The sequence below is a fragment of the Lontra canadensis genome, unplaced genomic scaffold (assembly GCF_010015895.1).
Source record: "Lontra canadensis isolate GAN:19392208 unplaced genomic scaffold, GSC_riverotter_1.0 scaffold3, whole genome shotgun sequence".
Lineage (NCBI taxonomy): Eukaryota > Metazoa > Chordata > Mammalia > Carnivora > Mustelidae > Lontra > Lontra canadensis.
In genome coordinates this window covers 18,189,176-18,202,011 of record NW_022630997.1, presented here as the reverse complement: position 1 = coordinate 18,202,011, position 12,836 = coordinate 18,189,176, and the positions used below count along the sequence as shown (strand labels likewise).

At 46.3% G+C, this 12,836-nt stretch overlaps 1 protein-coding gene across 1 annotated transcript in view; it reads left to right on the top strand.

Moving 5' to 3' along the window:
- The window catches only part of ABCC2 (ATP binding cassette subfamily C member 2), a 64,015-nt gene that overhangs the window by 29,277 nt on the left and 21,902 nt on the right, over positions 1–12,836 (top strand). The window contains exons 11-18 of the mRNA XM_032882459.1: positions 425–490; positions 2,044–2,181; positions 2,729–2,875; positions 4,915–4,999; positions 5,696–5,762; positions 7,576–7,702; positions 9,856–10,032; positions 11,197–11,364. Of these exons, the coding sequence (XP_032738350.1) occupies positions 425–490; positions 2,044–2,181; positions 2,729–2,875; positions 4,915–4,999; positions 5,696–5,762; positions 7,576–7,702; positions 9,856–10,032; positions 11,197–11,364 (975 nt within the window). The remainder of the gene's footprint in view (positions 1–424; positions 491–2,043; positions 2,182–2,728; positions 2,876–4,914; positions 5,000–5,695; positions 5,763–7,575; positions 7,703–9,855; positions 10,033–11,196; positions 11,365–12,836) is intronic.

The window sequence follows — 12,836 nt, the reverse complement described above, 5'->3', positions numbered from 1 at the left end:
GGTTTTAGATTACGGGGTCAGGGAAGGGCTGTGAGGAAGGTACCTCTGAGTTCAACTGCAAATAGCAGGAGCCTGACTGTGAAGGAGCAAACCCCGGGAAGTACACCCTGGGAAGAGGCAAGCCAGGAAAAAAAAAATAATAATTATTATTATATTATTTATTTAATAAATATATTTATTAAAATATATTTAATAAAAATATTAATATTTAATAAAACATGTTTTAAGGATCAGAACAAAGATGGGTGTGGCAGGAGCAGCCTGGGCAAAGGGGGTGGGAGGTGGGGGGAGACTTGCATCCCATCACCGGGCTCCTCCAGTTCTTACCAAGTGACATCCACAGTGCCGCCAGCAAGACCTAGCATTCGTGCCAAATCTGGACCTTCTCATGAGGAAGTTGTTTTGTTTTACTTTTTCCTGGCAGGTAAAAAATATGAAAAATAAGGACAAACGGCTAAAGATCATGAATGAAATTCTCAGTGGGATGAAGGTGAGAAGTGGTGGGGGTACAGGTGGCTCTCCATGTAAAATGGCAGCCCCACGGGGTGGCAGCCTTCACCGAGGCTGTTGGGGTGGTGGATGCTCCCTTGGGGGCCTGAGGTGTGTCGCAGGACACCTGACTCCTCTGTCCACAAATCTCCAGGTCTCCAGGCTTCTCCCAACTGTTTCAGGCCCTCTTTCGAATCTTGATTTCTGCTTATTTACCTTCAGTGGTTTCTTTTGTTTTATGTTTTACTGTAGAAATTGTCAAACGCACACAAAAGTAGAGAGAATGATCTTTGGCAGGGAGCCTGCTTCCCCCCCCCCCTCTCTCTGCCTTCCTCTCTGCCTACTGGTGCTCTCTGTCTGTCAGATAAATAAAAAAATCCTTAAAAAAAAAAAGTTCATTGCCTTGGGAAGCCTGGGTGGCTCAGTTGGTTAGGCGTCTGCATCTGTCTTTGGCTCAGGTCATGATCCCAGATTGCTGGGATGGAATCCCACATCGGGCTCCTTGCTTGGCGGGGAGCCTGCCTCTCCCTCTGCCTGCTATTCCCTCTGCTTGTACTCTGACAAATAAATAAATAAAATCTTCAAAAAAAAAAAAAAGTTCATTGCCTTGATCTATTAGTAGTAGCAAAAGATTAAAATTTTAATTCTATTACTCCTTTGGCATTGATTAGCTGGAATTCTATAATGAAGAAGTATCTTTAATCAACTAGTTGGTTACCCTAAAATAAAGTTTGCATAGGACAAGTGGGGTAAATGCTTATTTCTTTCCCTCCATTTGGCCAGCTTTCAAAATAGTGCATTTCCTCCTGCAAAGATCACTAAGAAGTTATTTTTTAATATTTGTGTTGTTTTGAATTCAGGAATCTAAGCATTACCCTAAACTTCTTGAAAATGAAACAGAGGGCTCTTTTTTTAAAATTATGCTCAGTTAGCTAGCATATAGTACATCATTAATTTTTGATGTAGTGTTCAATGACTCATTAATTGCCCGTAACACTCAGTGCTCATCACCACACATGTTAGGATGCAGAGGCCTCTTTCAACTCCCTGATGTTTCTCTACACAGAGCTATCATATGCCTTTCTGCTGAATGTAGTAAATGAAAAGATAGCCCTGGCTTGGAGTCTCAGCTCTTACATTGCTAGCTTGGTAACTTTGGGCAAATTAAGTAGCTTCTTCAACCTGTTTCCCTATCACTAAAATTGATACAATAATTCTACAAAAGTAGGGGACTCTCCCTGGTTTGCCCAGAACTTGCTGGGGTTAGCACTCTGAGATCCCATGTCTTGAGCAACCCCTTTAACCCCAGAAAACTGGGACAATCGATCTCACTAAGGTTGTTACAAGGATTAAGTAAGATAATGTGTATAAACCGTTTTTATACATAGGTTGTCAACAGATGTAACCCACCTTTCTATAATCATACTTTATAATGTGGATTTCTACCCTCTGTCCCCCATTTTGGAGAGCATATCCTAAAATCTGGGCAGATGAGATCTACCTGGTATCCTTTTGGGGCAACAGTGTGAGCTGTGCCGTTTTCTATCCTATTAGATCTTGAAATATTTTGCCTGGGAACCTTCATTCAAAAACCAAGTTCATGGACTTCGGAAGAAAGAGCTCAAGAACCTGCTGACCTTTGGGCAGATGCAGTCCGTGATGGTGTTTCTCTTATACTTGACTCCAGTCCTGGTGAGTAACAGGAATCAGTGGGTTGGATCAGCTTCCTGAAAAGGAAGGTCTGTTCTAGATAGACTGCCCAGTGCCCGTAGGCCTGACCCTGAAAGCCAGGGAGCTCTGCCCCCTCCTCAACTTCCCAAAGCTGCTATTCCTACCTCATGCCCCCCAGCTCTAGTTTCAACCTGGTGTACAATTTGGTGGTCTGTCCGCCCAGAGCACGTTTCCAGGATGGTCCGCATGAAGGTGGCATCCAGGAATGGTTTGCAGAGCAGTGTGTCTTATCTTCTTCAGGAGGCTGTGTGGGTCTAGAGCAGGAAGGAACACCAAAAAGCAAGCCGGGAGACCCGAACTGTGGTCCCAGCGATACTCTTAATTGACCTGTGACCCCAGGCAAGATACTTCCTCTTCTCTGGACTCCGCCTTCTCGTTTGTAACACAAGAAGGTGGAGATAATCATCCCCAAGATTGCTTCAACTCTAATAGACTGTGTTCCCGAGACTTAGCATAAGACTGCTTGAAACCGTTGCGGAATGAATTCCTCATGACCTTGCTTTTCCAGGTGTCTGTGATCACGTTTTCAGTTTACACTCTGGTGGATAGCAATAATATTTTGGATGCAGAAAAGGCCTTCACCTCCCTCACCCTCTTCAATATCCTGCGCTTTCCCCTGAGCATGTTTCCCATGGTAATCTCCTCCATTCTCCAGGTGGGTAGGATCTCTCCCTGCTAACTGATTATCTCTGGTTAAAAGCCTTACTTTCCAAAATAACTGACCTGTCGTAGCTCACTTCCAGCTTCCGTGGGTGAACTTTTGATCAGAGAGATTTCTTTGGTCTCTGGAGACCAAGTTTGGTCTTATTAAAATCACAAGCTCTCAGAGCCCTAGTTTATCTGACTATAAAATGAGGAGAATCATACCAATCTCCTCTACTCACAGGGAGACAATGGTAGTGAAGGCTTTTAGTGAGAGAATGATGACGAGCCCTGATACCTGGAATATTCCTAAGCCTTTTTCCCCAGCCCAGTTTCCCCCACATTTTTCCAAGGCTTTGGCTGGGGGGGTGGAGGGTGGTAATTTATACAGCATTAGGGAAATACGGCACAAAGGGAAAGAAAAGATTCTCTCTGCATGAAGCCATGTGGTGGTAAAACTGAATGTAGTTCGTGAGTTTGGAGTTCGAGAGGCCTCAGACGGGCCAGAGGGAGAATCGGGCTCCTGAAGAGTGAGCACAGTCTGCGAGATGCACCGGGCATCAGCCCTCAGGAGGATGTTCGTGGGGTGGGTGGTAGACTAGTGACATGGCCAGGAAGATGGAATGTGGTGACGTGCATTGACCTCAGGGATGCCTGGCTTCAGTCTGTAAGAATGACGAGTTTAAGAACTCCCTGTCCCGGAGGGTGTTAAGAAAGGCTGACCAATGGGCGCCTGGGTGGCTCAGATGGTTAAGTCTGCCTTTGGCTCAGGTCATGTTCTCCAGGTCCTGGGATCAAGCCCCACATGGGGTTCCCAGCCCAGCAGGGAGTCTGTTTCTCCCTCTCCCTCTGCATCTCCCCCGTCATGCTCTCTCTGTATCTCTCTGTCTCAAATGAATAAATAAGATCTTTAAAAAAAAAAAAAAAAAGAAAGAAAGAAAAAGAAAAAAAAAAGAAAGAAAAAAAAGAAAAAAAGAAAAAAGAAAAAAAAGGCTGACTAACTTGGCTGATGAAGAAACTGCAGGCCCTTTTTAGATTCGGATAGCTTCTTACATGGATCGCAAAAGCAAGATCAGGAGAGGTTTCTGCTCCCTGCATTCCTTGTCTCACAGGATGACTAAGACATGAAGGGGGTCGGCTGACCACGCACCACGGGCAGTGGGGCACTCCTGTCTGAGGCGCTGACCCACACGGCAGCTGCCCTCAGAGGAGCAGGCGAGGCAGACAGTCCGCAACTTCACTAGAACCCAGGCGGTAATGAGAAACCGTCTCCTGGCAGGCCCCCTGGGAATAGGGAGGCAAGTGACAAATGTCCTTATAAGAGCTGGCGGGAATCCTCCCAAGTTCTCCTGTTTCAGGAGACCACAGGGTGTTCTGCCAGTGTTTAGGTCAGCTGTAGTTTGTTTTGTTTTGTTTTATTAACATATAATGTATTATTAGCCCCAGAGTCCTGCAAATCACCAGGTTTACACACTTCACAGCACTCACCATAGCCCATACCCTCCCCAGTGTCCATAACCCCACCACCCTCTCCCTACCCTCTCCCCCCGGCAACCTAGGTCAGCTATAGTTTAAACCTGGGCCGCGTGGACATTTGTAAGGTCTCTGGGGTGCCATGGCCAATTCCTCTATAAAGGGTCCCAGTGGTGGCTCAGTGAGGACCCTGGATGAGCCCAAGGCAGGAACTCCATTACAGAAGAGCATACCAGGGGCCCAGTTACCAAAACCAAACAGAAGTTAGGGTTTTGTCTTAGAAGAAGACAGAAGATGGTTTCTGAAACTGGGTCCAAAGATTGGAGAGAGGGCCATAGAGTTGACCCCCGAGTTTTCTGAAGGGGTGAATCAGAACATCTTAATTGCCTTCTGTCTCCCGAGGCTGAGGTGTGGCTGAGTCTTTGGTGGGTCCGAGGTGCCCACTGTGGCACCTGGCGAGCAACCTGGCAAGTTGACACTGCTTCCACCTCCAGGGCTGATGACAAGGTCAAAATCCTCTCCCTGCTTGTGCTTGTCATTGGATATTTTATTCTTCAGATGCTTTGTGTCCTTCCCTAGGCCAGTGTTTCCAGAGACCGGCTAGAAAAGTACTTGGGAGGGGACGACTTGGACACCTCCGCCATTTGCCGGGACTGCAATTTCGGTGAGGAATTCTGAAGTTGTTCCCCACAGTGCTTCACAACACTGGCACATTGATATTGGGGGGCTTGGGGCAGCCAACTGATTGACAGGGAGAGCTGGGGGTTTGTCTTGAACCTACATTTGCATAATAAGCTTACTGTTTTTACTTAAATTCTGTTTTCATCTAGAGCAGAGTACTTAGCCAGATTGCCAAACTGAGCTGGGCCAGCTACTGTGGGGGTGAGCAGGGAGTCCTGCAAAAGATACAAAAGTCAGGATGGAGCCAAGCATGTGAACTGGGGAAGGTAGGGAAGAACATACGCAGGTTCTGAAGGTCTGAGGCCTGGGGGCCGCCATGGGCCAGAGCGAGCTGTGTGTCTGGAATCCAGGGAGCGGCCAGATTTCTGTTTGGAGGTGGAATTTTTTTTTACCAGGACACAAGGCAACAGAGGGCCTGAGAATGTACCCAGAGTGTCTGCAAGTCCGGAATCTGGGTTCCTGACAGGGCTGGAAATCTGAGCAAAAGGGCCTTTGTTGACGGGCCACCTTTGGTCTCACCTGGGGAGTTCCCCTTTGCCCTTGTTAATAGGGGAGCCAGCACCTGACAGAGGTGACCTCAGGATCCGTCGAAGGAAGCGAAGATGGACATGTGAGAGCTGAGGAGGGGCAGACATGGGGATCTCCATGGGACTAAAAGAGAGGGCCTTCTTCTCCACAGACAAAGCTGTGCAGTTTTCAGAGGCCTCCTTTACCTGGGACCAGGACTCGGAAGCCACAATCCAAGAGTGAGTTGCCTCCTTTCCGTATTGTTGTTCTTCGGGATTTCCCTTGCCAGTCCTGTTCTTGGAAGATTCCACGTAATAGGGCACGTGGGAAATGGGCTATGTGCCCATGTTCAGTGTAGGCTAATCCCTGGAGGGACGAGCTGACGGCAAAATCCTGAGCCTCTTTCCCCGTAACTGCCTCTGACTCCCCGCTGTCTTCCTTGGGGCTGAACGCCTCCAGCTAAGAACCCGTGAAGTACTCCAGACTGTGGATGGAGGGAGCGCAGCATTGGCAAGTGGCCTAGGGCTCTGGGTATGGTAAAGGAGACACACAAGAATCCAAAATCAATTTCATTTTATCCATTCGTTCAAGAATAGTAACCAAGAATATGGCTTCTTTCCCCCCAATGAACAATGGGACTGCCTCTAACTAAGCTTCAACTTGAGTTTTACGTCTAAATAACCCATTTCCGCATCCCACCTCCTCTGCCCTAAGCCCACCCTTTCCTGCCATGCTGCTGCTTGCCCAGGAGTTCCCTTATCCACAGTTTTGCTCTCCATGATTTCGGTTACCTGCAGTCAACCTTGGTCTGGAAGGAGGTGATCCTCCTTCTGACCAACAGTCTGAAGGTCCGTAATAGCCTAACGCTGGGTCACAGCACTGACATTATTCACCTCCCGTCAGCTCTTCAGGTAGGCCTTGTCTGATCTTGCGTCATCAGAAGAAGGGTGCGTGCGGTACCGTAAGAGAGCAAGACCGCATTCACGTGCCTTTTGTTACACTATATTGTTCCAATTTTTCTATCTTGTTAGTTATTGTGAATCTCTTACTGGGGCTAATTTATGAATTTAACTGTATCATAGGGTTGTCTGACAGGAGAAAACACTGTCTACACAGGGTGAAATACACGGCATATATCCAGCGGCACTGAACACAGCACACACGATACCCAGGAAGCCTGTGCAGGCCAGATCTTCCTTCCCGACCCAGCAAACCTTATCTTCTCCCTGTTACACCTAGGACTTGCCACACTTCTTATTTCTACAGCCTTTCCTATGGATTCTGGAACCTGCCCCAGGAGGCATCAGGCCAAGAGCCCCTCCTCTGAACCCTCCCAACCGGAAAGCCTTCCTTTGCAGAGAGAAGACTGGACAGAGCTCCCACTTTGAGCTGAACTTCTTTTAGACTTTTACTAGCAACGGGCAGGTTCAGAAAGATTGTGAGCAAGAGCCCGATGTTCCAAATATTCCAGGGACTCAAAAACAGGATGGGCACAGAGTTCATAGGAGTCCAGGCCAGTGAGTGCTCCTCCCCAGCCAGACACAGCCAGATCTCCAGGGGACAGGGCAGGGAATGTGTGCTTTCAGCAAGTGTCCCCCTGAATGGCTATTCTTGTCGAATAACCAAGTTTGGGAAACACGGATCTATTCCAGCCCCATTAGTCCTTAAATGAGGGTCCAGACGAAGCGACTTTCCAAGATCACACAGCTTAGCGGTAGCAGAGTTGAGACTCAAACTCAGGTCTCCAGACTCCCATTAAGGTCTTGTTCAATGGTATCATGTTGGTGCTAAGAGAATTTTTCCAGTTGAAAGCTATAATGGTACAAAGAACTCATATAGTTGGGTAAGATAGGGTTCACTCTCTAGCCCTTTAGAGCTTAAAAAAAAAAAGTATTAACGAAGCATTTCAGGGTCTTCTATATCCAAGACAAATTTTCCAATCTTGAGGGGAAGTTTCCTAATGCCAGACTTCCCATGGAGAGTCTGAGAAGCAGCCTGAACTACTCTTGAAAAACTCCCTCCATTTCCTTCAAATGCTCTTCTCTCTTTCAGTGTGAACCTGGACATTATGCCAGGCCAGCTGGTGGCTGTGGTGGGCACTGTGGGCTCTGGGAAGTCATCCTTGATGTCAGCCATGCTGGGAGAAATGGAAAATGTCCATGGGCACGTCACCATCAAGGTGAGAGTGGATGCCAAGGAGAAGAGTTCTGACATTCAAGTGTGGGCCACTTAGTGCTGCTTTCTTGTTTGGGAGAATGCACTGAGGAGAATCTGCTAACCGCTGTTGTTGTCTTGCTGTTGGTGCTGTCTTACGGACATTTGTTAGACTTGCAAACTGTAGATCTTTGCCCTACTCCACACATAGATTCAAACTCCGGGGCCGATTCTGGAAACCTGCGGGGTTTTGTGTTTTTGGTTTTTTGTTTTGTTTTTTTGTTTTTTGTTTTTTGTTTGTTTGTTTGTTTTTAAAGATTTTGTTTATTCGCTTGACAGAGAGAGACACAGTGAGAGAGGGAACACAAGCAGGGGGAGTAGGGGAGGGAGAAGCAGGCCTCCCGCCGAGCAGGGAACCCTATGCGGGGCTCAATCCCAGAACCCTGGGACCACGACCCGAGCCGAAGGCAGCCTCCTAACCAACTGAGCCACCCAGGTGCACTGAAACCTGCGTTTTTAATGAGGTCCCCAGGTGATTCCCATATGTATACTTAACTTTGAAAACTTAAACAGAGCCTTCTTCCTTCAAAGTATAGGCAGTTCTGCTTTATCTGTGTTTCTAAAAGCATCATTAAAAATTTACATAACTTTTGGGGGACCTGGGTGGCTCAGTTGGTTAAGTGTGCTTTCTCATGCCTTCAGCTCAGGTCATGATCCCCGGGTCCTGGGATCGAGTTCCGTATCTGGCTCCCTGCTCAGTGGGGAGTCTGCTTCTTCCTCTGCTTGTGTTCTCTCTCTCAAATCTTTTAAAAAAAATGTAACTCTGTAACCAGGGTACCAACAAAACTAATAACAATAATAACAATTAAAACAGCAACATTGTAAATTACACTCAGCATCACAGTTAGCTCTGGACTGCTTACCTCCTCCTTTGAGAGCTTGGTCTTTGAGTGCACTGCTTCCAATACAGAAACGTGATACCAGGTGTAGATATCTTCATCAGTTTTTTTAAACAGAGAAGAAATCTTTTCATAGTAGCTTCATTAGCACTCTCTGCTTCTCCAGAGAGTTAAATTTAGGGGAAATTATAGGTACTTGGAATCATTTAACCAGTCACTACTTGCATCTAAAAAACAAAAAAAAAAAAGTCAATAAGCTTTTTAGCTTTTTTCCTTAAGATCTTCGTATATTGCTAAGCATTTCTTTTTAATTAGGAGAGACCTTGCCCCTGATTGCTTGACACTGACATGCTTAGAAAATTAAGAACTAACGCTTCTTTCACATTTGCTGACACTATTCCCTGATTTACCAATCGCTTATGAGCTAATTTACATTAAATAAACATGCAGTATAGCAGAACAGACTCTATAGATTAAAATCTGTTTCCTAGCTTCCTTTTAAAAACGATTTCTTTATTTTAGAGGGCATGTGAGTGAACGGGGGTAGGGCAGGTGGAGGGAAAGGGAGAGAGAGAATTTCAAGAATTTCAAGATCCTGGGTCACGATCCCAGGATCCTGGGATCGAGTTCCACACCAGGCTCCCTGCTCAGGGAGTCTTTGTCAAGCTCCATCTCTCTTTGGACATGATCTGCTTCATGCATCAGCCTGCACCGTAATTCAAATCTCTTGGTTCTTCCTAAAATATCATCTATATTATCTCCTGTGTCAGTGTTAGCCCTCTGTTGGTCTTAGGAAACTCGGGGTACCTGGGTGGCTCAGTGGGTTAAAGCCTCTGCCTTCGGATCGGGTCATGATCCCAGGGTCCAGGGATCGAGCCCCACATCGGGCTCTCTGCTCAGCGGGGAGCCTGCTTCCCCCTCTCTCTCTGCCTGCCTCTCTGCCTACTTGTGATCTCTGTCAAATAAATAAATAAAATCTTTTAAAAACAAACAAAAAAACCCCTGTTCTAGGAGCAGCATGTGCATTCATCCCCCAGTTTTTGGGATCATGACTACAAAGTGATAGTAAAAAAGGGTGGGAGGGTAAATGAAGAATAGGGTCTCAAATCTTTCTCCCTTGTTGCTACAATACATACAAGCACATTTATAAATATCAGATGCCTAACATTCATCTTTTCAAATCCAAGTTCTGTTTTTTCTTCCCCATCCTCCTATTCCTTCCTCCAACCCTGCATTTCTGGAGAGAGGACTGTCACGTGCTCTGATCCTTCCCATCTAGGGCACCATAGCCTATGTCCCCCAGCAATCCTGGATCCAGAATGGCACCATAAAGGACAACATCCTCTTTGGATCCGAGTTCGATGAAAAGAGATACCAGCAGATTCTGGAGGCCTGTGCCCTCCTGCAAGACTTGGAAGTACTGCCTGGAGGAGACCTGGCTGAGATTGGAGAGAAGGTACTTGGAACCCCAAGGGACCTAGAAGGGTGAAGAAATAGCAAAGGCAAAAAAGTGAGGATGGTGGAGAGGATGGGAGGACAAGAGCTGGCCGGTTTGCATAGTCGGGTTGGAACAAATACCAGAAAACATGAGTTTATACAATATTTGAAAATTAAAAATTTGTAGCTGGAAGCAAATATCAGAGTTGTGTCATCTAAAAGAAAGCTGATGAAGATCTGAGAGGCTAACCAACCAGTGCCTGGCCCAAGGCTGACCTCCCAGGGGGAGGAGCAGAAAGGCAGGACCAGAACTTGTGTCCTAACTCTACCTCCGGATATGAGTGAGGCCCAGAGAAAGGTCCGATAATCTCCTTCGCATGCTTAGAAATTTAGTGTGAATGGTTTTCTCAGGTTATTAATGCCTTTCTTAAAAACAGATTCTTAATGACTTTACTGTATCCATTATATGGTCACAGCATAACTGGTTATGTACTTAGAGTGTTTTCAACTTTCCTCCCTATTACTAAAAATTAATAGAGCAGCCTTTGTGGGACAAGGATCTTCAGATATTAGCAGATTAATGAAGATATGGCTCGAGAATGATTTTGTACATTAATTCAACATACATTTACTGAGGACCTACTATGTGCCACACACTATTTTAAGTGCTGGATTTACATCTGTGAGTTAAATAGAGAAAATCTGCCCTGATCTAGTTTTACATTCCCATGGGGATGGATACAAAATTCATAAGTAAATCATATAATAGAAAATGGTAGGCACCTGGGTGGCTCACTTGTTAAACGTCTGCCTTAGGTTCAGGTTATGACCCCAGGATCTTGGGATAGAGGCCCACATCGGGCTCTCTGCTCAGTGGGAAGTCTGCTTCCTCTCTCCCACTCCTCCTGTTTGTGTTCCTTCTTTCTCCATGTCTCTTGTCAAATAAATAAATAAAATCTTAAAAGAAAATGGTAATTTGGGCCTACATTTAATAATTGGGCAGTATGTATTTGAAGTAATGTATTTTAATCTAAGTTACTTACTTATATAAAGGAACCTATACGATTTTAAAGTCCTTGATAACTTATGGGGGAAAACCGTTTCCTTTCCCCTCCTTAACGAATAGTGTCTGCAAAGGCAGAACTGTGGAGTAGTGCTTAACAGAAATTATTTTATTCTTCAGGGTATAAATCTCAGTGGGGGTCAGAAGCAGCGGATCAGCCTGGCCAGAGCTACCTATCAAAATTCAGACATCTACGTTCTGGATGACCCCCTGTCGGCCGTGGATGCTCATGTGGGAAAACATATTTTCAATAAGGTCTTGGGTCCCAATGGCCTATTGAAAGGCAAGGTGAGAAATTATTTAAAGCAAAGAAGACATTGGCGTGGGGGGTGGGGTGGGGAGACACATGTCCTTGGACTGCAGCTGTCCTGAAGCAAATTTCCTTACTTACCTGCCTCCTAGGCTGCCGAGGACATACAGTGTCACACTGGTCTCCCAGGCGAGGACCCATGAAAGCTTCCAACTTGAGGTCATGGCTTGTGCCAGAACTGTCTGATTGGAGCCTTGTTCTGTGGCTCTGACATTGAGCCTCTTAGGATGATCAATTGTGATAGAAGGCTCTTTGAGACCTTGTGGTATAATAAGGAATATGTTTGGGTTTTTCCCCAGGTCCTGGCACAGACCCCCTAACCCTTGGACTTTGCTGAGTAATAATACTAGGTTTATTAAATAAAACTAGGTGGTTTCTGTTCATAAGCCTGAGGAGTGACTTAAGATGTGTTCCCTCAACGGCTTCAGGACAGGGCTGTTGGAGAGAAAGCCCAGGTGATAGGTGGGTTAGAACTTTCAGCCCCACCTACAAACCTCTGGGGATGGAAGGAGGGCCTGAAGACTGGGTTACAAAAATCTGTGGACAATGGGATTCAAAGGGCTTCTGGATTGGTGTCACAGCAAAGGTCCTGAGAGGATGGCCCAGCTGGTGAGAGCAAGGGAGGCCCACAGGTGCTCCCCACACCCCCATATGTTGCTCTGTTTGCATTTCTTCCATTTGACTCTTCTTGAGTCCTGTCCTTTACAACGAGCTGACAAACCTAAGTGTGTTCTGGAGATCTGTGAGCCACTCTAGCAAGTTATTGTTCACGAGGAAGGGGCTTTATAACTGGTTGGTCAGAAGTATGGGTGGTGCAAGAATTCCAGCCGGTATCCGAGATCAGGTCCATCTCATGGGCCTGAGCCCGTAAGCTGTGTGGTTTTTGCTAATTCCAGGAAGTCAGTGTCAGAATGGAATTGAATCATCTGAAAACCTCCCAGATGACCCAACAAGTCACCACTGGTGCGACAGAGGTCATCCTGCAGGTTTTAGCACTCTGCTCTATGAAGGCACTTCCCCAGATCCCCCACAGGATCTAGGAATGCTGTGCCTGGAAGGGATGACTCAACCTAAACATAAAGAGCCAACATTCCTTGAGTATTCGTTATGTCCCAGGCTGGTGCTAAGTACTTTGATTGCACTTCCTCACTTGGTTCTCGCAATGCTCCTGAGAGACAGCACCAATGAGGCAGCCAGAACAAGTCAGAAGAGCCCATGGTAGGTGAAGACTTGGCTTTTCTTACCATGGGCCACTTAATACATCTTCCCGGACACGGCAGGCTGAAAGGGGAAGGGCTGACAGAGCCCCTCGAGGATTTGAGTGTGTTCCTCACCAGCAGTAAGTGTAGAATGAGGGCTGTCAAAAACAGCTCCCTGAGCATTGGTCAGTAAAAGTCCATCTGTGTTGGGCCTGTTTCTTTCAAGACTTTTTGATTGCTGCCGGTCAGGA